This window comes from Jaculus jaculus, chromosome 2, assembly GCF_020740685.1.
Source record: "Jaculus jaculus isolate mJacJac1 chromosome 2, mJacJac1.mat.Y.cur, whole genome shotgun sequence".
Lineage (NCBI taxonomy): Eukaryota > Metazoa > Chordata > Mammalia > Rodentia > Dipodidae > Jaculus > Jaculus jaculus.
Window position 1 is genome coordinate 208,348,229 of NC_059103.1, and position 23,314 is coordinate 208,371,542.

The 23,314-nt window shown below is 48.7% G+C and overlaps 1 protein-coding gene across 1 annotated transcript in view; it reads left to right on the forward strand.

The window, feature by feature from the left end:
* Asap1 (ArfGAP with SH3 domain, ankyrin repeat and PH domain 1) overlaps nucleotides 1-23,314 on the forward strand; it is a 334,607-nt gene that overhangs the window by 307,292 nt on the left and 4,001 nt on the right. Inside the window, exons 26-29 of the mRNA XM_045143889.1 lie at nucleotides 6,072-6,242; nucleotides 17,461-17,530; nucleotides 18,480-18,538; nucleotides 21,435-21,928. Of these exons, the coding sequence (XP_044999824.1) occupies nucleotides 6,072-6,242; nucleotides 17,461-17,530; nucleotides 18,480-18,538; nucleotides 21,435-21,928 (794 nt within the window). The remainder of the gene's footprint in view (nucleotides 1-6,071; nucleotides 6,243-17,460; nucleotides 17,531-18,479; nucleotides 18,539-21,434; nucleotides 21,929-23,314) is intronic.

Sequence of the window (23,314 nt, forward strand, 5' to 3'; positions counted from 1 at the left end):
GTAAGGACCAGTCCTGCCCTGTGTCTCACCCTACATTTTGCTGATCCTCTGAGTTTCATGGTCTCAATATGGAAAAGCAGGGATTGGCTTTCTGCCTTGCAGAGTGTCTGCTTAGAGCGTGCGCACGCACACTAACGTAACAAGCACAGAGAAAGATGAATTCTACAGAGGTGTGGTTGCTCATCCCACTTCATAAATTCATTTAGCAAATATTCCAGGACTGAGTCTACAAGCACGCGCTCAGAGCGGATGCTGAGAGAAGTGCTGAGATGCACCACCAGGCCAGGAGAGGTGCTGGAAGGGAGAGGTGCTGCTTGCTGCTCTAGAGGGTGAGGGGAATCCTGATTTCGCCCTGTCCTGGTTAGACAGAACTTCCCTAGACAGGAGCTCTGCATGCTGCGGCGGGTTGTTTGTGTCAGAGGCTGTTGAACATATAAATGACAGAAAGAAGCAGTGAAAGTATGTCCCAAAAGTCCACGGCCAGGGTGAGGAAGGAGCACCCTTAAAACTGAGCTAGGCACCCGAGGGCCGAGGCAGTTCACTTGCTGAAAAGCTTTGCGAAGGTTTGCAGCAGTGCTGTGCCTGCTCCCCGGAGTCTGAAACAGAAAGGGGGAGACCTTACAGCCTCCCGCAGGGGCCCCCCGTCAGCAAGTGCCTCCCCCCACCCCCTTCCACGTGATCCACAGCGCTTCCCTATCGGCACGCTTGCTCACGTGCTGATTACTTGGCAGGTTCCTGGGGACTTGTATCTCGTGGGAAGACAGCTGTTTGAATGGCTGGACATGACAGCTCCTTATGGGCCCTTACCCTTGGTTCACATTGAATCTTGTGTTTTGCTTGAATCTTTTTTTGGTTTGGACCTTTATCATTTTCCTACATAACTTTTTAAATTAGCACACGAAGCACTACAGATCAGCTAAAAGCATTGTCTTTAAGCTTTGCCTTCAGCAGGGGCCATTGACTCAGGCTTTCCAGAGAATTCTCCTGCCCCCCCCCATCTCCCATTGTGGAAAGAGAAGCAGAGGAAATACTGGTTCTACCTCTGCATTCAGGATGTATGGGTAATTATTACAGAACCAGCCCTTAGCCCTGTGAATCCAGTGCTTTTCACTATCAGTGTCACAGAAAGAGACTGAAGGGCCCGTGGATGGCCAACACTGCTTTCTACGTAGAAACCAGTGTCCTGCCGTGTTGCGGCACTGGCCAGCCCTGCTTCTGACCCAGGGGAGTGCTGGGGGCTGCACTTCGAGGGGTCTGCTTTCCCCTCGGAGTGTGGCGGCAACAGCACCCCCCTCTGCAGTCCTTCTCTAAAGCACTTTGTGGCGTCATGTCTCATGTACTTGCTGAGATGATCAGCGGAAACGCCCCACTCATTTTAAATACCATTCTATAAAAAGCACTAGATTAGTTAGGTAGAATAAGAGATTAAAGAGGTCTGTTGTAGAGTGTGGTGATTATAGTAAACAACATGTATCATAACTTCATGTTGCCTAGAAAGTAGATCCTGAGTGTTCTCATCACAAACAAGTAGGTGTGTAAGGTAGTGCATGATAATTACTAGCTTGGGTTACCCGTCCCACCGTATAAATGTTCCAAAACAACATCCTGTGCATAATAAATAATAGGCATTTGTCAGCTAAAACATAAATTTAAAAGGGAACTCAAAATAATGATAAAATATAATCATGATAAAAATCTTTGTAGATACAGCTTGTCATTACTGCTCCTGTATGACATCAGAATATCTAAATTATACTTCTATAGGCAAGTTTTTGAGAAACTGTCAAAATAATTTTTAAGATCCAGACATAGTGGTGCACACCTTTAATCCCAGCCCTCAGAAGGCAGAAGTAGGAGGATTGCTATGAGTTCAAGGCCACCCTGAGGCTACATAGTGAATTCCAGGTCAGCCTGGGTTAGGGTAAGACCCTAACTTGAAAAACCAAAAGAAAACAACAATAATAATAATAATTTTAGGGGGCTGGAAAGATGGCTTAGAAGTTAAGGTGTTTGCCTTCGAAGCCAAAGGACCCAGATTCAATTCCCACGTGAGCCCAACACGTGAAAGGTTGTGCATTTGCACAAGGCCACGAAAGCGCACAAGGCGACACAAGCATGTGGAGCTCGACTGCAGTGGTTAGAAGCCCTGGTGTGCCAACTCTCTCTCCTTCTTTCTCCCTGTCATGAAAACATAAGATAAAATAAATAATCTTTGGCAATCTATGAAATTTTGAAGATGCATTATTTAAGAATATAAAATTGGGGTTTTTTCCCGATTTTTTTCCAAGGCAGGATCTCACTCTAGTCCAAGCTGACCTGGACTTCACTATTTAGTCTCAGAGTGGCCTTGAACCTATGGCAATCCTGCCTCTGACTGCTGAGTGCTGGGGTTAAAAGTGTGTGCAATATTTTTTCTATAAGTGTGTGTGTGTGTGTGTGTGTGTGTGTGTGTGTGTGTGTGTGTGTAGCTTTATGTGAGTATAGAGAATTAACCCTGGGCCAGCAGGCTTTCCAAACAAGAGCCTTTAACCACTGAGCAGTGTCCCCAGCCCCAAAGATGCATTCTTAGTGTGGTGTAGGTGTGTGGGTGTAGAGGCCAGACGATAGCAGCGGGCTGTTCTTGAGGACCTTCTTTTGAGACAGAGCCTTTCTCTGGCCTGGAGCTTGCTAGTGTGGTGATACCGGCTGGCCAGTGAGCCCCGCGTATCCTCCTGTCTCCGCCTTCCCAGTCCTGCGGTTACAAACAAATACCATCATGCCTAGCAGGGTGCGTGTGGGTATAGGTGCATATGCACGTGTGTGTGCACATGGAGGCCAGAGGCTGATGTCAGGTATCTCCTGCAATCGCTGTTCATCTTCCCCTATGGAAGCCATGAGGAGGAAGAGACCAGTCTCTCTAACACAAGGTAGAAAGTAAGCAGTACCTTGAAGCCTTGTTGAAGTGTAAACACAGAAGCGGTCATTGCAGGGAAAGAAGGTGGGCTTGAAGACTTCTGGGTAAGGTTATATCTGAGCTGCCATTAAAAGATGAGGGTGAGGAGCTATGAAGTGGCTTAGTGGTTAAGGCGTTTGCCTGCAAGGCCTAAGAACATTGGTTCAATTCCCTAGGACTCACATGAGCTGGATGCACAAAGAGGCACATGTGTCTGCAGTTCATTTGCAGTGGCTGGCAGCCCTGGCATACCCATTCTCTCTGTCTGCCTCTTCCCTCTCTCTGTCTCAAATTAATAAATGATAAAATACAGTTTTAAAGGCCAGGCGTGGTGGCACACGCCTTTAATCCCAGCACATGGGAGGCAGAAGTAGGAGGATCACCGTGAGTTCAAGACCACCCTGAGACTACATAGTGAATTCCAGGTCAGTCTGGGCTAGAGTGAGACCCTACCTCGATAAACAAACAAACAAACAAACTATATATACATATACTCACATATACATACATGTATGTGTATATATATATATATATATATATATTTTTTTTTTTTTCTCCCGAAGATTGAGGGTGCAAGCAGAAGGGACATCTTCGTTAGGTCTGAGTGCTCTAGCTGGACAGGTATGGTGCCACAGAGGAGGAGAAGTGAGCTGTTGTCAGGGCTGAGAGCTTGACCTTGAGTCAGATCACGGTTCAGCCTGGACACAGCTGCCTCCTCTGCCCTAGTTCTTTGACTTGTTGAGGTGACTTCTGCTTGGTTGTTGGTAACTGGAAGGTTCTTGAAAGTGGCTGTGGTCATTCCTGGAGTCGTTTATTACATAACACACTGCTGAGCAGAGAAGGCAGAGCAGAGAAGTAGCACTCGCGCCTTCGAGCGTTTTTTCCTGGCAGTTTCTGATTCTGGACAGGATTTGCAAGCTGACTCAATAACCTTCTAGATGCATTACACCCAGCAGTCCCTAGGTGGCGATAAAGAAATAGCTAGAGGAGCTCACCATTGTCCACTTTGCGAAAAGAGGAGAGTTATACTTCCTGATGCATTTGTCCTTGTTTGTTTCAAGGGCCAAGTGCAGGAAATTCTGCCCTGGATCTCAGAAGCCAGCAGCACTGACCAGAGTGAACGTGCCTCCCATCCCTGACACCTGCATGGTCCCAGCTCCCACCCCTGTGCCTGTGTGACCGTGGACATGCCAAGCCCCCACTTCCCAAGATGTGCAGTGGGAACAGTATTGAACCCACTACCTCACAGGGTTGTTTTGAAAATCAAAATCAAAAGGGGGCTGGAAAGATGGCTTAACAGTTAAGGCGCTTGCCTGTAAAGCCTAAGGACCCAGGTTCAATTCTCCAGGTCTCACATAAGCCAGCTGCACAAGGTGACACATGTGTCTAGAGTTTGTTTGCAGTAGCTAGAGCCCCTGGCACACCCATTCTCTATATATATCTGCCTCTCTCTCTGTCTTCTTCCCTCCCTCTCTCTGTATCTGATAAAAGAAAATCAAAAGGAATAACATATGTATACAACACATTTGAAAAGCATTGTACACATTACATTACACATTACACATGAAAAGCCTTAATTACAGTCCCCTGTTGCCAAAATAAGATCATGCCTAAGTTTGCAGTAACTAATACAATGATTAGACATTGGTTTGAGTTAACTATAAGGGCTCTTGTCATGTATTACATCAGTAAGACAGAATAAATTACATATCTGTAGCCATTTAATTCTAATGCAGATTGCCATTTTCTGAGATTACTAGTAATCTAATTTGCCCAAGAGAAAGGCTTGTCATAATTAAGCTATTTTAAAAAAGAAAACACAGAGCAGAAAAGGCTCTTTTGGAGCCTGTCCTGTGTGACACATTTGTCGTGGCAGTACTGTTCACTCGTTCTGTTTCTCTCTCCCCGCTTCTCCGTACGTGCCAGAAGAAGCAGTTGGGTGGATACTGAAGTTAGGGCCTCACTCTAACCCAGGATGACCTCAAATTCACAGCCCTCCTGCTGTGTCTTCCTCCCTAGTGCGAGGACTCAAGGCATGCACCACCATGCCCTGCTAAAGGAAAACTTGTTGGCAGGCTGGGGCGGGGCTTAGTGGTTAAGGCCTTTGCCTGTGAAGCCTAATGACCCCAGTTTGATTCCCCAAAACCCACGTAAGCTGCATGCACATGGTGGCACCTTCATCCGGAATTCATCTGCAGAGGCTGGAGGCCATGGCACACCCACTCTTTCTGTGTGTGTGTGTGTGTGTGTGTGTGCGTGCGCACGTGTCTGTCTCTCTCTCTCTCTCTCTCTAATAAATAAAAATAAAATATAAAAAATATTTTTAAAATATAACTTGGGCTGTAGAGATGGCTTAGCAGTTAGGGCGCTTGCCTACAAAGCCAAAGGATCCAGGTTCGACTCCCCAAGGCCCATGTAAGCCACATGTACAAGGTGGCACATGTATCTGGAGTTCGTTCGCAGTGGCTGGATGCCCTAGTGTGCCCATTCTCTCCCTTTCTCTACCTCTTTCTCTCTCTCAAATAAATAATTTAAAAAAAAAACAAACAAACTTGTTTGCTGACTGAAAGGAAAGTTGTAAAGGCAAAAACAACTCGGCCTGGTTAGTGGGAGCTTCCTGTGAGGCCACTTTGAGTTGGCAGTGCGCTTCCTCCCTGGATTTAGGGTAGTGCTGGTGCCCTCTTCCTCAGCAGTCTGTGCCGTCCATGGTTCTAGGGAGCTGTCGTTCACATGTGTCTGTGACGTTTTCTGTGACTATTGTAAGCAAAGGATGTGCTAAACCCTTCAGCATTCTCTGTTGGATAGCATGTTGTTGTTGCTGCTTTCGGTTTGCTTTGGTTTTGAGAAGGGGTCTCCTCAGGCTGGCCCTGAACTCAAAGTCTTCCTGCAAATAGCTGGAATGACAGACCTAGACCACTGTGCCTGGCGGGCCAGCACTCTGTTCCTTAACAACATGCTCTCCTTCACTTGGTTGTAAGTTTTTTGTTTGTTTTTAAAGAAAATTTTAAAGCCCTATTTGTGAGTTGTTGCACCCTGGTGTTGTGCCACATTCCAATGGGTGGAAATAATTACATGCTCGCTGCTCTGTGTCTGAGAGACTGGGATTAACCTTCATGCCCCCATTCAATTTCCTTTCTAGGTCCTCCTGGCCCACCTTCAACACTCCCTCTAAGCACCCAGACCTCTAGTGGCAGCTCCACCCTGTCCAAGAAGAGGCCTCCTCCCCCACCACCCGGACACAAGAGAACCCTGTCTGACCCTCCCAGCCCACTACCTCATGGGCCCCAAAACAAAGGCGCAATTCCTTGGGGTAAGTTATCCTAAAGTTAGGGCCAGGCAGTCTGAGGGGCCACTGGGCACTGGACAGTTAGCACATGAAGTTAAAGGACCATACCGGTGAAATTTGGACATGAATGAGTATGTTTCTACCTACCTCCTAAAGCTAACAACATTCTGAAAACTGTTTCAGGCCACTAAAAACTGTTGACGGTAGTAAGTATACTGTCCATTGGTATCCTTGGAGGATTCGTTCCAGGATAACTAAATCTGCAGATCGCAGTCCCTCACACACACTGATACAGTATTTGCACATGTTCTCTGCCAGCCCTAGATAGTGTATCTAATACAGTATAAATGTTATAGTAAGCAGACTGCCCACGTTCAGCATAAACAATTTTCTCCAAAACATTTTTTGTCCAGAGGGTATGAAAGAGCAACTAGAGTCTTCAGAGGTTCCAGGCATATCCTAACCCTCAATCGTAACAGCGAGTTTTTTGTGAGGGCGTTAGAAACTGTGAATCTCACCGAAAAGGAAACATGCTCAGAAAAGCAAAATAGTGGGCTGGGGTTGTGTGGCTCAGTGGTAGAGTGCTTACCTATCATGAGCAAAGCCCTGGGATCAACCTCCAAGAAAACACACACACACACACACACACACACACACACACACACACACACACACGCCATCCAGATGGTTTCTTATAAAACAGAAATCAGATCCTAGCTACCTCCACACCTTTAGAGTCCCCCGTGCACCTCAGGTAAATTCCAACTCATTATGTATTATGTCATGGCCTACAGGGTCTGCACAAATAGCTTTCAGCTCTGCTCTGCGCCGGCCTCCTTCACCTCCTGGCCACCCTGCATGCTGTCCCCTAAGGGCCTCAGGCTTCCTGCCACTCTGCCCTGCTTCTTGAAGGGTCCCTGCGTTTTGCCCCCAATGTTCAGCTCACATGTTTGTCTCCTTGACTTTCAGGGAGCTGGTTTCCTCCCAGGCACCTTACCAGATTTGAGAAATACTTTGTGTGTCTGTCTCCCCCACTAGAATGTATGCTCGTGAGAGAAGTACCCTTGTCTGTCCTGTTCTCACCTGTCTGGGATCATGCCTGGCACACACTGGATATTCAGCAGTCTCTTAAGAACGAAAGGCCTTACCCAAAGTCAGCTTGTTTAGTCAGCAACTCAGAATATAAGGACATACAAGGACATGCCATCGTCTGTGAAAACACACACTTGGCACTTCTCCTGCCAGTGGTGTGGGGTCCTGGACCACATTGGCTTGGCCCAGCACAGAGGCTTTACTGAATGAACATGCTGGGCTGTGTATCTTGCCTTTTTTTCTAACAGTTTCAGTGTGGCTTTTTTTTGGTGGGGGGGGGGGGTGTCTTTCTTTTTAATTGCATTGAACATATTGATAAATAATTCAGTTTAGTGTTTTAAAGAACTCAAAAGCCTATCTCAACTGTCCTGAATTTTTTTTGTTTATTTTTTTATTTATTTATTTGAGAGTGACAGAGAGAGAGGGAGGCAGGGAGCAAGAGAGAATGGGTGCACCAGGGCTTCCAGCCACTGCAAAGGACTAGACGCATATGCGCCCCCTTGTGCATCTGGCTAACGTGGGTCCTGGGGAATTGAGCCTCGAACCAGGGTCCTTAGGCTTCACAGGCAAGCGCTTGACCACTAAACCATCTCTCCAGCCCCTGAAATTTTTTTAATTTTGGGAAAAGCCAGTCTAGACACTTAAAAATTGCCACATACACTGGCCCAAATGCTGGTGGGATATGTATGTATATGTACACAGATCGATACATCTGTGTGTTGGAGCTGTTTGACTTTTGACTCAAGGCATACCTTGGCACTGCTTTTTGTTTCAGGCCATGTTCTCACCGAGTTCAGGGTCCAGTGAGGGACCAGAGGGTTAAACAAGTGAAAATGCATGTTCTCTACTGTCAGGGTCCACATGCTGAGCAAACCTGTGGGAATGCTGAAAAATAGTGTGAAACTACATGAGGAAACAAAAAAAGGCTTCCTAGAGGAGCAGACTTGTGACTTTGGTTTCCATGGATCAGTTCCTGGGAGAAACAGTCAAGGCAGTAGCATTCCCAGAAGTCCACGGGCTCCCTGTGTGGATTTTCCTCACAGCTTGAGGTTCTCTCACACATCACTGACCCTTACTTCTCCTTGCACATGGTCCACAGTGCCTGTCTCCACCTTATAGAGACTCAGCATTCCTCAAACTAGTGGACCAGATTTTTATTTTCCAGCTTGAAATAGCACTTGTTGAGGTTTCCTGCTTCCCTCAGCAGTGGGACCAGCACGTGGCCTTCCTTTGTAATTTCCCATTTGGTGGTGTACAGATATTCACACTAAGCAACAGTTGTTACCACTTCATGGAAGTTACTTCCCGCCAACTTACAGCACAACAGCCTTTCCCAGGTGTGGCCCTTCAGCTGTCCTCCGTGCGCCCCTGGCCGACCTCCCCGAGTGAAAAGTCTGTGTGAGGCTTGGTTTTGGTGACCATTCACAGCAACTCTTGAGTGTCGGTCGGTTCTGGAACCATCAGGGCTCTTACTTCTGGGTGCTGTTTATGCACATGTGGGAGACAGACTCAGGCTCATAGTGGGAGCGCGTGCACGTGGGCACAGGGGACCTCTCATGAGGAAGGAAGCCTGCACTGACCCGGTTGTTTCTGCTCTGCCCCTTGGCGAGCTCGCCCTCTGTCTTCTGCTGACATTGTGCTCCACAGGCCAAATGCAGTGGCAGCCTGCCCTAGAGAGGCGCAGAGGCCAAGCGCATCTCTGGTGCCACGGTTCCCCTCTGGGTTCCCACCTTTCCAGAACACATATGTTCCCAAGGACCTCCCATATTCCCTCAACCCACAGAGACAGAAACCTTTGGACTTCCAAAGACCAGGACAAGGCCCCTGGCATAGACATAGGCTGAGACTGTTCATTCTGCCCAGACCTCACCTTCCACCCTCAAACCAGGCCGTGTCTGCAGGATCCTGGTAGACGTCCCCCACAGCCTCTGGTGAGCCTTCCCACTGAGCACGCTCATTCTGGAAGCCCTGCTCTCCTGGGTCCGATTGTCTGGGCCACAGCTGCCCCGGTGGTTCTGCTTCTCACTGTCTTTCCCAAAGCACAGGCCCCTCGTGAGACCCTGTGCCGGCTCTCTGCACAGACAGGGTCCCAATGTGGGCCACAGTCTCCATATTCAGATCCTGGCCCTATCACCTGGTAACTGTCGCTTTCACAAGTTTTTGTTTTTGTTTTGTTGAGACAGTGTCTCACTCTGTAACTTAGGATGGCCTTGAGCTCATGGCAGTCCTCCTGTCTCAGCCTTCTGATTACTGGCATGATCGGCATGTGCCACCACACCTGCTTTTTAGCAAGTTTCGTTAATTGCTTGACACCTCCATTTCTCCAGCTGCGGAACAGGACTGGTCGTGGTAAACGTTAGCTGCGGCCATGCTTCCCAGGCCCACTGTGGCATGTGCCAGAAACCTGAAACAGCTGCAGCCTCTTCTCTCTGTTCCGGAGGCAGCAGGTGCAAAGTCCTGCAAGACTCTATGCCCCTCTAGGGTCTAGAGGAGGGTCAGCTCCTTGCCTCTCACTTCTGGTGACGGTGAACGTCCCTTGGCTTACGGCCCTGCTCCAGCCTCGGCGCCACAGTCACCTCGCCACTTTCTCACTATCTCTTGAAATTCCTTTTTTTTTTTTTTTTTTTTTCTCTCTGTCTCACAAGGATATACACACTGAATGTCTTCTGGGGGGTCGCTTTTTTTCACAGGATTCTTAATCACATTAACTTAGCCCTTTTCCTAGCATGGTCACATTTACCAGTTCTAAAAATCAGGACTTGGTATCTTTATGTGGCCAGTTTGGACCCTATCTATCCTCACTTGGCTCTCAGTGCCCCAAAATTTACATCTATTCCATATGAAAAATACACGGGCAGTGGCCCCCAAAGTCCAACCTCCTGTCTTGGCCCTGGTTTCTTTTAGTTCTCAGGGAACCTGCCACCAACCACATAACCTCTGGTCTAGTCATCTGGTAACCAAGCTGCCTGCACTGTGATATCCTCTTCCCTAGGCCAAGAGGAAGTGTCCACCTGTCACCCTCTGGTTTGGTTTTGGTTTTGGTTTTTTTTTCTCCAGAGACTAGGTCTCATTATATACCCATGTTGGAATTTGCACTCAGTCACTGCTGAGGAGTAAACCTAGGGCATTTGTGCTTGCTGGGCAAGTGCCCTTCACTCGAGCTATGTCTTCAGCCCTTCACTTAGCCAGTTCTTGACTGTAGGACTGAAGTCCACAGAGCAGAACATGCTGTCACCTCGACTGTAAGGACATCAAGCTGGAAAGGTTAAGTCACTTGCCCTAGTTCTCACAGCGGGTACCTCACTGGTCCCGGCCAGTGTGGCTGAGGGCTGCCTCGGCACCGCATGCGCACACGCACTTCCGCTGCGCGTGGTTCTGGCCTTGTGGGGGAGCCCAGAGGGAAGCTGCTGCAGGACGCCCGCCTCTTTGTCCCTGGCAGCAGCGCGCCCTGGTGTGCATTTCCAGCCCTGCCAGGCAGCGAGCTGCCTCAGGCTTGTTCCTGCCAGAGCAGCAATGTCCACAGCGCCCAAAATATCCCGAGCGTCACGTGACTGGGGTCCAGCTCCTGTGGTGAATTCAGCCATCTGTCTCAGGAGACGGCTGAGGCAGGCTGCAATCAGGCCAATGGGCAGATAAGTGTTTTGTGGGTACTTTATGACCTTTTGGGTGACATTTCATGAAACCTCCCTTTTTAAACTATATATTTGAAAACAGACCAACAAACTTTTTTTTTTGGATTAGAAGATTTTTATAACCATAATAGCAATTATTCCCAAAATAATTATTCATGTATCATGAGGAAGAGAGAATTAATAAAACAATAGAAAGAACTCAGAAAAATCATGCAAAGATTTACTTACTTGATTTTTGAAAAATGTACAAAATTAATTAAATATAGGACATGTAACGTTTTAAACAAATGCCAGAAAAGTTTACATTGTTTTTTTTAATTTAATTTATTAGTTTTCTTTTCAGTAAATACAGGCAGTTTGGTACCATTATTTAGGCTCATCTGTGTTCTACCCCCTCACATTAGACCCTCCTTGTTAATGAAAATGGGTCGTGCATTGTGGAGTTAGCCCCCAGTTATTGGTATGATAAATGTCTCTGCATATCATGACCCAACATGTGACTCTGACATTCTTTCCGCCCCCTCTTGCGCAAAATTTCCCTAAGCCATGTTGGGTTCGTTTTTGGTCTGCTTCAGTGCTGAGGTGTTGGGGGCCTCTGAGGCTCTGGCTCTCTGATTTGGTAGGAGTTGATTTTTCTCTGCGTTGATCTCCTTCCCCTTTGTGCTGGTATCCGGTTCACAGGAAAACATCACCCTTGCTTATTTCGCCAGTTGTCCTTAGTTTCAGTTGGGCCTCTTTTGAGGTATGTTGGGGCAGCTCTCTTCTTAGGATCTGCATCTATCTGGAAAAGAGAAGCAGATTCTCCAATGGAGAGTAAGTTAGCACCTGGAAAATTGAGATAACACTTACTTTTTTGATAGACAGTTTGATAGGTGTAGGCCCTCTTGTACCCCGTGATTGATGGTAGCTTGATATTGTAGAGTGGGCTTGTGTTTGGGTATGGTTCTGACTTGTTTCCCAGCTCCAGCTATGGGTCTAGTACCACTGAGTGGATCAGTTAGCCAAATCAAGAGCAATTGATTCCTCACCATGGCTGTGTACCACTATTGCACTTGTGTGGGCATCACATCCGGTTATTTGTTGCTAATTAGGTTAAACAATGTGTTGCTTGGACAGATCTTGGTCATTTCCCTCAGTCGCCTATGTAGCGCCTTCTGGCACTAGACACACTGACTGTCTGGGGACTGACTCTCTCCTGGCTTCCAGCCATGTCATTCCATTTTACGCGTCAGCTGCATATGGAGTCTTCAGCAATAGGGTCTTACCACTGGCCTTTGGTGGGTCATCAAGTACTCTGACAGAAGTCTGTCATTGTTTTGGGAAACCTTGCAGGTTTCTCTGATCAAAAGCTCATTGTGGATGGTAGGCCCAAGCTGGAAGTGGGGGTTACAGGTCAGTGTCCACTAAGAAATTGAGGAAAAAGATAACTAATATACAAGAGTTAGAGAGGAGAGAGAGAGGGGAGAGGGGGAGAGGGAGAGAGGGAAGATGTAGGAGATTTAGGTCAGTTTTGATCCTGCCCTCTCCAGTGTCTTGTGGTTCAGGTGTTTCCTGTAAGGGTCTAGTGAAGGTTCAGCCATTTGGTCTGTCTTTTAGGAAGTAGAATTTTATGGTACCATTGCCGTTTGGGTCCGGATTACAGTTTTCCACCCTTTGATTCCCTCCCCGCTCTCCCATCCATCTTATTGTCTAGTCCATGAGGTGCTTGCTGGGTATGTAAGGCATCTTGGGCAGATTCAGTTTAGGTGTTGCAGATGAGTGAGACTATGTGTCGATTTTTTTTCTGTGATTGGGTAAGTTCGCTGAGAATGATCTGTTCCAGGTTCAACCATTTTTCCTCAAATTTCTTTGTGTCGTTTTTTCTTACTGCTGTATAGAATTCCATTGTGTAGATATACCACATCTTTGTTATCCATTCTTCTAATGATGGACATCTGGGTTGATTCCAGCTTTTAGCTATTACGAATTGAGCCGCTACAAACATGGTTGAGCAAATCTCTCTGGCTTTTGGTTTGAAGGTTTTAGGGTAGATGCCCAGTAATGGTATAACTGGGTCTCCAACAAACATTTTTAACACACATTTGACTCCTGGTAGAATAGTAGCAAGATAGAGTAAGTCCGTGTGTTTGACTGAAAATCTCACAGGGAGTTGCGCAGAAGAGCGTGACAGCAGGGCTAGCGAGACGGCTTCATGGTAAAGGCCTGACTGAAACCTGAGGAGCCACGTTCATTCCCCAGAACCCACGTAAGGGAGCCACGTGCATATGGTGGCACGTGCGCCCGGAGTGCATTTGCAGTGACCACAGCCCCTGGGACACTCATGCTCATATTCACCCTCTCCCTACCCCCATAATAAAGACTTTTTAAACTAAAATAATTAAATTTTTAAAAAACTGCAGCAATCACTTTGGTTACAGAATGGGTATGACTACCCTGTGTCTCACTTAAGTCTTGAAGCATTTGCCCCTGGGACCTTCATCCTTTGGCTCAGGGGCATACATGCCTTGCAGAGTGCATCCTGGGGGACCACCTGTGCACCGAGTGAACGTTCTGGAAGCCTGCGTCCTGACCCAGGTTCTTCCGGTCCCTGCCCAAGTGGCCTCCAGGAATCCCCTTTGACAGCTGGAACATTTTAGATACAGAGCAAGTGATTTTCTCCATACATTTTTTTTTCTTCATACATTTTTTTTTTTTTTTTTTTTTGAGGTAGGGTCTCACTCTGGTCCAGGCTGACCTGGAATTAACTCTGTCATCTCAGGGTGATCTTGAACTCATGGCAATCCTCCTACCTCTGCCTCCCGAGTGCTGGGATTAAAGGTGAGCGCCACCACGCCCGGCTCTCTTCATACGTTTTTGTATCAAGCCCTGACAGTCTTCCCGGAAGACAGGTTGTCACCCACATTTTACTGGTGAGGAAATAAAAGAACAGAGAACATACAAATGAAGCAACGTCAGGACTAGACTTTGAACTCACTCCTGACTTCAACGCCTAATGACTAACTTGCTGTTCTAGAAGGCTCCTGCAGCCTGCAAAGCCGCTTGTTACCCAGCCAGTGTCTCTTGGTGTTTTCACAGCTACTGAGCTGAGTTGTAAAGTGACCAAGAGGCTCAACCGCAGTTTCTTCATTTGCCTGCCCAACATCTATCATGCCTCCAGCGCTGTACTGTCCCTGTGTGACTTACCAAGGACTTCCCAGTTTGCGTAACAAAAGAGACAAGATTTGAAACGCTACCATGTTTTGGCTCCTCTTTCTCCTCTTTAAAAAAAAAAAAAAAACATTATTTTCAGGTTTTTTTTTCCTAATCACTCTTGTATTGTCTTGCATAGCAGGTAGTCTTTGCCTGTCTTTGAGAGTTATGGGATTCTCATAGATCCACCACAGACAGCTTCCCACACCCACCAGTTGTGAGAAATCACACTGTGAAAGAGAAGTTGAGAAAGAACTGTTGGTCCTGTCTTTTCCGCAACAGGAACCTACTGACCACTGTGCCAAAGACTGCAGAAAGTGGCGTTACAAAGATAAGGGAAAAGGCAGGACATGGTGACACGTGTCTATAATCGCAGCCCTCTGGAGGCAAAGGCAGGAGCCACTGCAGGTTGGGGTATGAGGTGACGTATAGAGTACGTTGGTTCTGTTACATTCCATCAAAAGGCTGTGGAGAATAATTAGCATTTGTCCTGTTTCCTGGACACCAGCACTGAGCTCCAGTTTGGAGCTTACGCCTTACAGCTCGTGCCCGTCGAGTGCCATGAGCGAAGCTGTCCCACCGCCAGGTAGGACCGTGGGGCTCAGAAGAGCAGCCTGTGTCCTTCGAATCAAAGCCCGGTCTGTGGCACAGTCAGAAGCCCAAACCAGCAGGCCTGTTTGCCTCCCAAGTCTGCTGTCTTGTCTTTTATTTTCTCCCCCACCTTTCTTTCATTTTCTTTTTTTTTTTAACCAATTATGCATTCTTAACCACTCTCCAGAGGAAGTGGGTCACCCAGTCAGCCAGGGATGAACTCTCAAAAAGTGACTTTGAAGATGTTTTTCAAATGTTGTTCAGGAATTCACCAAGTATGGAAGGGGACAAACAATGTGACTGACTGAAAAGACAGAGGCAATCCCCTTAGGGGCTGGGGAGATGGCTCAGCAGTTAAAGGTACTTGCTTACAAAGCTTGCAGACCCTGGTTCAAATCCCCAGGACCCATATAAAGCCAGATGCATAGAATGGCAAGTGTATCTGAAGTTTATTTCCCATGCCAAGAGATCCTGGCCTACCCAGTTTTATCCATTCTCTCCCCACTCCTCTCTCTTCCCTTTCTCACTGTGTGTGTCTCTCAAATCAGTCAATATAGAAAGTATTACCAGAAGTATCTTTGAAGAATAGCAAGTCCTGTTGAGTGGCCAGAGGAGATTAAATGAAAACTTGACATCTGGGCCTGAGGGCTTGGGCCAGCCCTTGTCATAGTGGCTTCTGTGCCGCGGCTGTTCTGGGGTGTGGGGTGGTTCTCAGCTGCTGTCACACTTCCTCGTGGCTCACAGTCTGGAAAGGGGACCACTGGAAGCAGTAACTGCTCACCAAGTTGGGTTTTTTTTTTTCTTTTCAAGGTAGGGTCTCACTCTAGTCCAGGCTGACCTGGAACTCACTATGTAGTCTCAGGGTGACCTCGAACGCATGGCAATCCTCCTGCCTCTGCCTCCCGAGTGCTGGGATTAAAGGTGTGCACCACCGTGCCCAGCTCACCAAACATTTTGATTGTTAGTATTCACTTAAGTCTGAAAATAGAGGTTTGGTGTTCGGGGCTGTGGACTGTATAATGAGAAATGCAGCTAAGGGAAACCACACGTGAGGGTGAGGGTTCGTAAGCAGCATCGGGAGTCCTTGTCGTCGGGCTGCGGTGAAAGGACGTGCAGGGAGCTTAGGAGCCTTGTGGCGCAGTGCAGCCGGAGTCCGTTTGGAAGTCTCTCGTGCTGGCAGTATTAGTTTCGCTTGCTTCGTTTATTGTCCTAGTGTTCCAAAACACTGGCATACTTGAACTGGGAGGAGCCATGGCGGTTGAGAGCACAGACCCTGAGCTGCTGGATTTGTAGCCTAGCGCTGAACCCTACAAGCTAGTTCCCTTGGATGGGTGGTTATCTTTTCTGTTTTTTCATATATAAATTGAAATCAGTGATTATATATTTATTTAAGAGAGAGAAACACAGACAGAATGGGCGCACCAGGACCTCCAGCCACTGCAGTCGAACTCCAGACACATGTGCCCCCTTGTGCATCTGGCTTACATGGGTCCTGGGGAATCGAACTCGGGTCCTTTGGCTTTGCAGGCAAATGCCTTAACCACTAAGCCATCTCTCCAGCCCAGTGGTTATATTTCTTGTGAACAAAATTACATTCAGGTACATGGCCAATACCTCATGTACATGCTCAATACATGGTAGGTGCTGTCATTTAGGTTACTAGTGAGTGTTGTGATGGGTTGCATAGAGCACACAGCCTTCCGCTCCTTAGGACTGAGAGCCATCTCAGCCATGGGACCTGCAGCCGTTCCTACACACAGGCTCACTGGCTTATCTTTCAAGGGGAGGGTGTGTCACTCTCCCCTGATGGGAGGAGGGCAGCTAGCATATGGGAATGCACTTGCAGCTGTTGGTGCTTCTGAGTGGGACCTGTCATGGAGTGGGGAATAAAACAGTTTGCTTTCTCCCTCACTCTGTGATTCCTGCAGACATCTGCCAGCCTAGGGCCCTTCTGCCCTGCACCTCCCAAACTCCGAAATGGTCACAGGAAAACCTACTTGTATCCTAGCTGGTTTTCTAGCCTCCTAGACAAAACGTCTCCTGTGTGCTCAGGTTTTGCCATGGCCCCGTTAGAAACTTCTTCCTATCCAGGGTCCATGTTCCCTCTCACCAGTTGAATTCTAGACACTGTTTGCTCCTCATGTTCACAGCAGCCAGTGGGAGTCCGTGTCGGTTTCATTCTGGTTCCTACATGCTCCAACTACTCTGGAGAGTACTGTTTGCTTTTCTTCTCCTCCTCTGTTGTCATGCATAGTCAGTGCTTAATCAGTGTTAATGTTGAAGGAATGCCAACTAAGCAAGTGGCTAGGGTAGTGGCTGGTTATCCACATCCTATCCGGGCCCTCAGCAGTTCTGAGTTGGGTGTGTCATGAGTCTGTTCACTGGGGGTAGTCTGTCAACATGGCAATCTCTGGGCTTACTTCAGACTTCCCTGATTTTTCCTGTGCTCCCAGGCCAAAGACCAGATCCTGAAACACTGGAACATCACCATTTCCTGTGACCTTAGAGACCTGTCAAGGGCAGGCTGCTCACCTCTTTGACATACTTCTTTGCTAGCAATGAAAAATGCCAAGCTCAAAACACTGCTTGATTTTGTTTTGCTTTAATGGCAGAAATGCATTCCATTTTGGCTGAGGTGTTTTAATGCCTTGCTGGAACCTGAGGGATACCAGTCTGTTTGCCAAAGCCTTGAGTCTATGTTTGAAGTTGTAACCTTTGACTTTTGATTTTTCTTGTAGGTAATGACATAGGCCCTTCATCTTCGAGTAAGGCTGCAAACAAGTTTGAGGGGTTGTCTCAGCAGGCGAGGTGAGCCACCAGCACTTCCTATCTTACTGGGTCATCGTTGCAGTGGATGGAATTCTAGAACGGGCTTGGTTGCTTTCCCAGTGCTATTACGAGGCAGCAGCAGAGGTTATGATGAAAACCCGGATGTCCATGCTCAGCCTGCGTCGTCCTCTTGGCCAGGCCCTAGTGGAGTGTCCTTGCTTGACACACACCTGCACGTGGGAAGATGCCCAGACCCGCGCACACAGGGCTGGCCAGGAGCTTCCTGTAGGAGGTCTGATCCTCCAGGCGTTGGCCTTATCCATGTGGCCAGGGGTGGCTGTGGGTCATGCTTGCACCAGCATTGGACTGTTGGGTCTCCCTTGCTCCTCGGGTGCACGGTGCACTAGAGTCCCGAGACTCGCTCTAGCTGCTTGCAAAAGGGAAGTAGTGACAGCCAGCCAAGAGACGCCGCATTTCATACTCAGGCAGCGTCCTGTTCCGCGGACTTGGCTGTTTCCTCCCTACTCATTTGCATGCCCTAAAGGAGGCCATGCCAGGCCGGGCATGAAGGTCTGTGAACCTAGGCTGGCTGGCTGTGTGGAGCACATGGCAGGACTGGGGACCGGCTGCCATTGGTGGTGCTCTGGCACTTCAGTGTCCTTGTCTGACCGGGGACGGTGTGGGGGGGCGAGGTGAGGTACCCTGGAGCCGCAGCACGCAGAGTTCCGAGTGCTTGCACAGACATTCCTCGCAACCAGCATCCAGGCAAAGGGGTTTGGCTTTGTCTCTGTTCAGGCCTGTCTTTCCTCACCTCTTCCTGCGTTTCTCCAGCTGGGCCAGCTGGTCAATGAAAATAGACTCTAATCTTTAGTTTAAAAGAAGCTGAAAGGTTGCCATAGGCGACTCTGTAACGACTAATCCAGACTGTAGATCACTGTTGACGTGATAGCACTTGTAGATGCTAAACGGCTGTTATTTGATTTGTTAGCACCAGTTCTGCAAAGACTGCCCTTGGCCCAAGAGTGCTTCCTAAACTACCTCAGAAAGGTAAGGTGTATCCTTTTTGGGTTCACATGTAGTGCCTACCAATGCCTCTCTCGGGGGACAGTGTTGTCTTGCTGGCTCTTCCCGGATCTGCCCCAGATGTTAGAATGGTATCTGGCACATACATAGTACATGCCCGGTGAATATTTGTTGCATGAAGAACATAAATTAGGTATAGTAGACCCTATTCTTGGCCTAACAGAGTAGTGCTTTTTAGGTAGACACAGTGTTCAGATCCCCAGCCCCTTTGTTCCCCTTTAGACGCATCTAAGAGAAACTTGGCAACCAGCCCCAGCCCCTCCGCTCATGAGCTGTGTGACACTGGCAAGTGGATTCCTCGTCTGACATGTGGGGAATGAATCCGACTCGATGAGGTTTTGTAAGGACAGAATGAGTCATGCTTCAGATGGCCCCCAACAGTGCAGGAGAAAATATCGCCTTTCCCAGGACAGCACCTGTCATGAGCCAGGGACACCTGCGCTCCCCTGAGCACAAGAAAGCAGTATCTACAGAACGGCTGCTCTGCCAAGCAGACACTCGGTCCTTTGAGCAAATATTCTGAAATCCTGACCACGCTTCTCATTTCTAAAACAAAAAATTCAGCCTCGTCACAGAGAGCCCTGCCCGCCTACAGCGCCAGAGGGTCCCGGAGTGCCTGATTCGTCCAGGTCCTGGCACTGTAGGTTGGGGTGGAGCTCAGAGGAGCTTTGCCTGCTGCAGCTTGTCAGTGCCGAGGCTCGCTGCCCACAGCAGGACTTCCAGCACAACCCAGCTCTATGGCCTGCTTTAAGCTCAGGCAAGCTGGAGTATAGAAAAGTCGAGACATGCACCTCTCCAGAGCTCTTTGGTGAAGTGTCGCTTCCGGGAGTGCAGTGCCTTCTGGGCCAGGCTCTGGGGCTGGGCAGCTGAGTTTCAGGAGGTCGGTTCCCATGCTTACTCTGGGTTCCACGCTTTCTCTCACACATTACCACTGCACCCCTCTGCCTGCCTCCTGCTCCCTTCTAGCACTCAGATCCAGAGGATTCTTATTCCCCACTCGTTCCCGTGGAGGCTACCACCACCCTTTCACTAGCCTTCCCCCTTCACACCTGCCTCACCCTCCTGAGCCAGCATCAGCCCAGACCAGAAAGTGCTCCCTGACGTTCGCCCTCCCCTCCTCTCCTAAGTTGTGCTCTGCTCACTCACTGACCCTGTCTGGGCCTGGTGCAAATGGACAGGGTCTTTGGAAGCAGTCCTGTCCCCAGTCCTCTGGGGGACCACCAGCTTACAGTCTGTCTCATGGCACACTGCCTCTTCAGTCCCATCTGCTTGTCCCCCAACCCATGACATGCCACAGGTCCAGTCCTGGTACCTTGTGATTGTTCCAGAGGATGAAGTCCCATGGTCATTGCTGCAAGAGGTCTGTACTTGAGAGTTCCGAATACCCAGGACTTTACAGTTTCTGTTGCCCTATAAGCAGTCTCACAGAAAGGCCTTCCCAGCCCAGCTACCTCGGGTAACCCCCAGCTTTTCCCTCCTTCCTGCCTGCAGCTAACTGCACACTGCCCAATTCTACACTTCCAACAAGGGAACCTGAGTGTCTAGCTTTGCTTTCTGAGCCCAGCTTGTCTCTCCACTGGATCTCAGGGGCAGCCCTTGAGCAGAATGCCCTGAGCTCCATGTGCTGAGAGATGGCAGGCCCATAGCCGGAGCAGCTCCAGGACAGCCGTGCCATCTGATGGCGGGCGGGTCCTCTGCCTGTTCTCCTTTCTGCAGAGGACACTTCTCTAAACACGTTACCTGGGGTGAAGAGTGTCTTTAGTTCGGCTCAGCTGCTAAGCTACTAGCGTGTTCTGAGGGCTCAGCCTCTACTAGAGACCAGGATTGTGAAACTAGAGACTGGCTTGACCTAAAGGAGCCCCGTTCAACAGTGAGGGTCATGTGACTTCTGCAGAACGCTGACAGCCTATCTGGTCCTGCCCATGTCATCCTCATGACAACCCTTTAGGGTAGATGTGCAGATGTGAGGAAGTTGAGACCCAGAGAAGTGACATAGCAAGTGGCCAAGCTAGAATTAGAGACAGGTCCTGGGTGTCACACAGCACATTCTGGAGCTCTAGCAAGTGCTATGGGATGTTTAATAGACTCTCCATTGCCCAGTCTATGGAGTAGAGTACAGCTGTCACAGGTAAGCAGGAGTTGACTTAGCCAAAATCCCAACTGTATGAAGTGGGGAAAACAACACTTCAGAGAAGGTATATTATTGCAGTGTGTGTAGTGTGTGATCTGTCCATAAGTACCAAAATGTAACAGGGTGTTCTGGGAGAAGGTGGCAAAAGAAACTTTATTTCTTCCTGTCAGTACTGCATGAGTCAAAGTAAGAGGAAGTAAATTTTGATACAGCTAGAGAAATGAATGGAGTACCCCTTCAAAGTTACGCTTGTACTTTTATTGTTATTTTTTACTATATTTTTTTTTAATTTATTTGAAAGAGAGAAATAGGGAGGGGAAGAATGGGCATGCCAGGGCCTCCAACCACTGCAAATAAAATCCAGATGCAAGCGCCCCTTGTGCAACTGACTAACATGGGTCCTAGAGAATCGAACTGGGACCTTTTGACTTTGCAGGCAAACACCTTAACCACTAAGCCATCTCTCCAGCCCCAAAGTTACATTTGTACTTCTGATAGATAATTTTAATAAGTAGCAAATATTCTTGCTATACGGTATGTAGAAAAAGTCATATCTATAGAAACTAGTATAGATGTTTTCAGAGCTGCTGACTCGGGCCGGGCCAGGCCTGCATCTGCCCTGGGCTCTCGCTACACACACTACAGGTTGTTGTTCTTGAAGACCTTGGCTTTTCCCCATCACTGGACACACTCCCACCTCTGACCTCCTCTGTCTGATTTTTTTCACAGTGGCGCTAAGGAAAACAGAAACAAGCCATCATCTCTCCCTAGACAAAACTAACGCCCCACCTGAGACTTTTCAGAAATCATCACAGCTAGCAGAGTTACCCCAAAAGCCACCACCCGGAGACCTGCCCCCAAAACCCACCGAACTGGCCCCAAAGCCCCAAATTGGAGATTTGCCACCTAAGCCTGGAGAACTGCCCCCCAAGCCCCAGGACTTGCCCCCCAAGCCACAGCTGTCAGACTTGCCTCCCAAGCCGCAGATGAAGGACTTGCCTCCCAAACCCCAACTGGGAGACCTGCTGGCAAAGTCCCAGGCTGGGGAGGTCTCGCCCAAGGCTCAGCCCACCTCAGAGGTCACACAGAAGTCATACCCAGGGGACCTCTCCCCAAATGTGCAGTCCAGAGATGCCATCCAGAAGCAAGCGTCTGAGGACTCCAACGACTTCACACCCCCGCTGCCAGAGACCCCCGTTCCACTGCCCAGAAAAATGAATACGGTAGGTGGAGCAGGCTAGCGCCAGTTTGTTCTCCTTTTGCGGTGCTGGGGATCGAACTCTGAGCCTTGTGTCTGCTATGTGAGGTACCACTGACCACATCACCAGTCACTACTGCACTCCTGGAAGGTGGCAGGAAGGCATGTGCTCCACCTTTGTAGGAGGACATGGTTCTTGTTCCCCACGCTGCAAGGTGGCAGGCGGACACATGTGCCACCTCAGTAAAATGACGGTTCTTGGTCACCAACTGGCTACTGTTCCTCTGGCTCAGTGACGGTGGAGTAGCACCTATTCCTCATAAGGCCCAACTGCACATAGCTAACTTGTGTAAGCCTGATTCCTCAGGAACAAGAAGGGTAATGTGATGCCAAGCTCGTGGTGACAGTGCAGGGCCAGTGAACAGCATGGAGCCGGGGGTAGCAGACCCTCAGCAGCGGTGCCAGCGCCTCGCAGGTAGAGCTTGTTCCTCCGCAGAGCCAAGGACAGTAGTCTCCTCTGGGTTCCGAGTGTCTCCTCCCCGGAGGAGCCCGAGAGAAGGTCCAGACCTCACAGATGGAACTGACGGAGGTCTCGCCATGAAATGCGCCCCTCCCTTTCTCGTCTTTATTTTAATGTGACAGTGGTCTCCCCAGAACCTTTGTGGAAACATGATGTTCCAGGAAGATACCCATGCAGTCTGTCCTGGATCCCCACGGGGTGCCCCCAGTTGAGGAGCACTTTTAAGGGGAAAGCCAAAAGCTCCTATTGCGTGTGGCAGCTCTACCCATCACGTTCTTAATACAAAGCAGTGCTAAGTCTGTGGGGCCAGTACTCCTTCAAGGAAGGGTAAGAAAGATAACGTGTCCTCTCACGGGTGTGAGGTGGCTGTGGCTAGTTTGCCATCCTCAGGGAGAGCCTTGCAGCATGCCACTGATGGTGACTGGCCTTTTGAGGCCCACAGAAGCCCGTTGACGCGGCGAGCATTACTCGTACTAGCTTGCTGACCTTGCCATTATAAGTGAACAGCCTGCAGGCCCTTTCCGTTGCTCAGGCAGCATTGAGATGAAAATCTGCTGCAGCCACAGTTCTGCCAGCCTTCCAACTTCAACATCACCGACCACCCCTCCTCCAGCTCCCCCAGCTCTAGAGCTTAGGAAGGTAGCTGAGATCAGGAGATCCAGGGAGAAACCAGGGGCAATGAGAAAAAGTCACTTATCCCAGTACACTTAACAATGCAGTATGCTTTTTTTAAATTGCTAGTAATTTGACTATGTGGATATTAAAAGTGTTCCTTAGAAGAGGCAGTCTTTGTCCATCTTCCTCTTTGCAGAGAACTGGAAGTCTGGCCAATAGAAGCCTTGCTCAGAAACCACAACTGTTTTGGGACCTAGCCTGTTCCCCAGGTTTTCA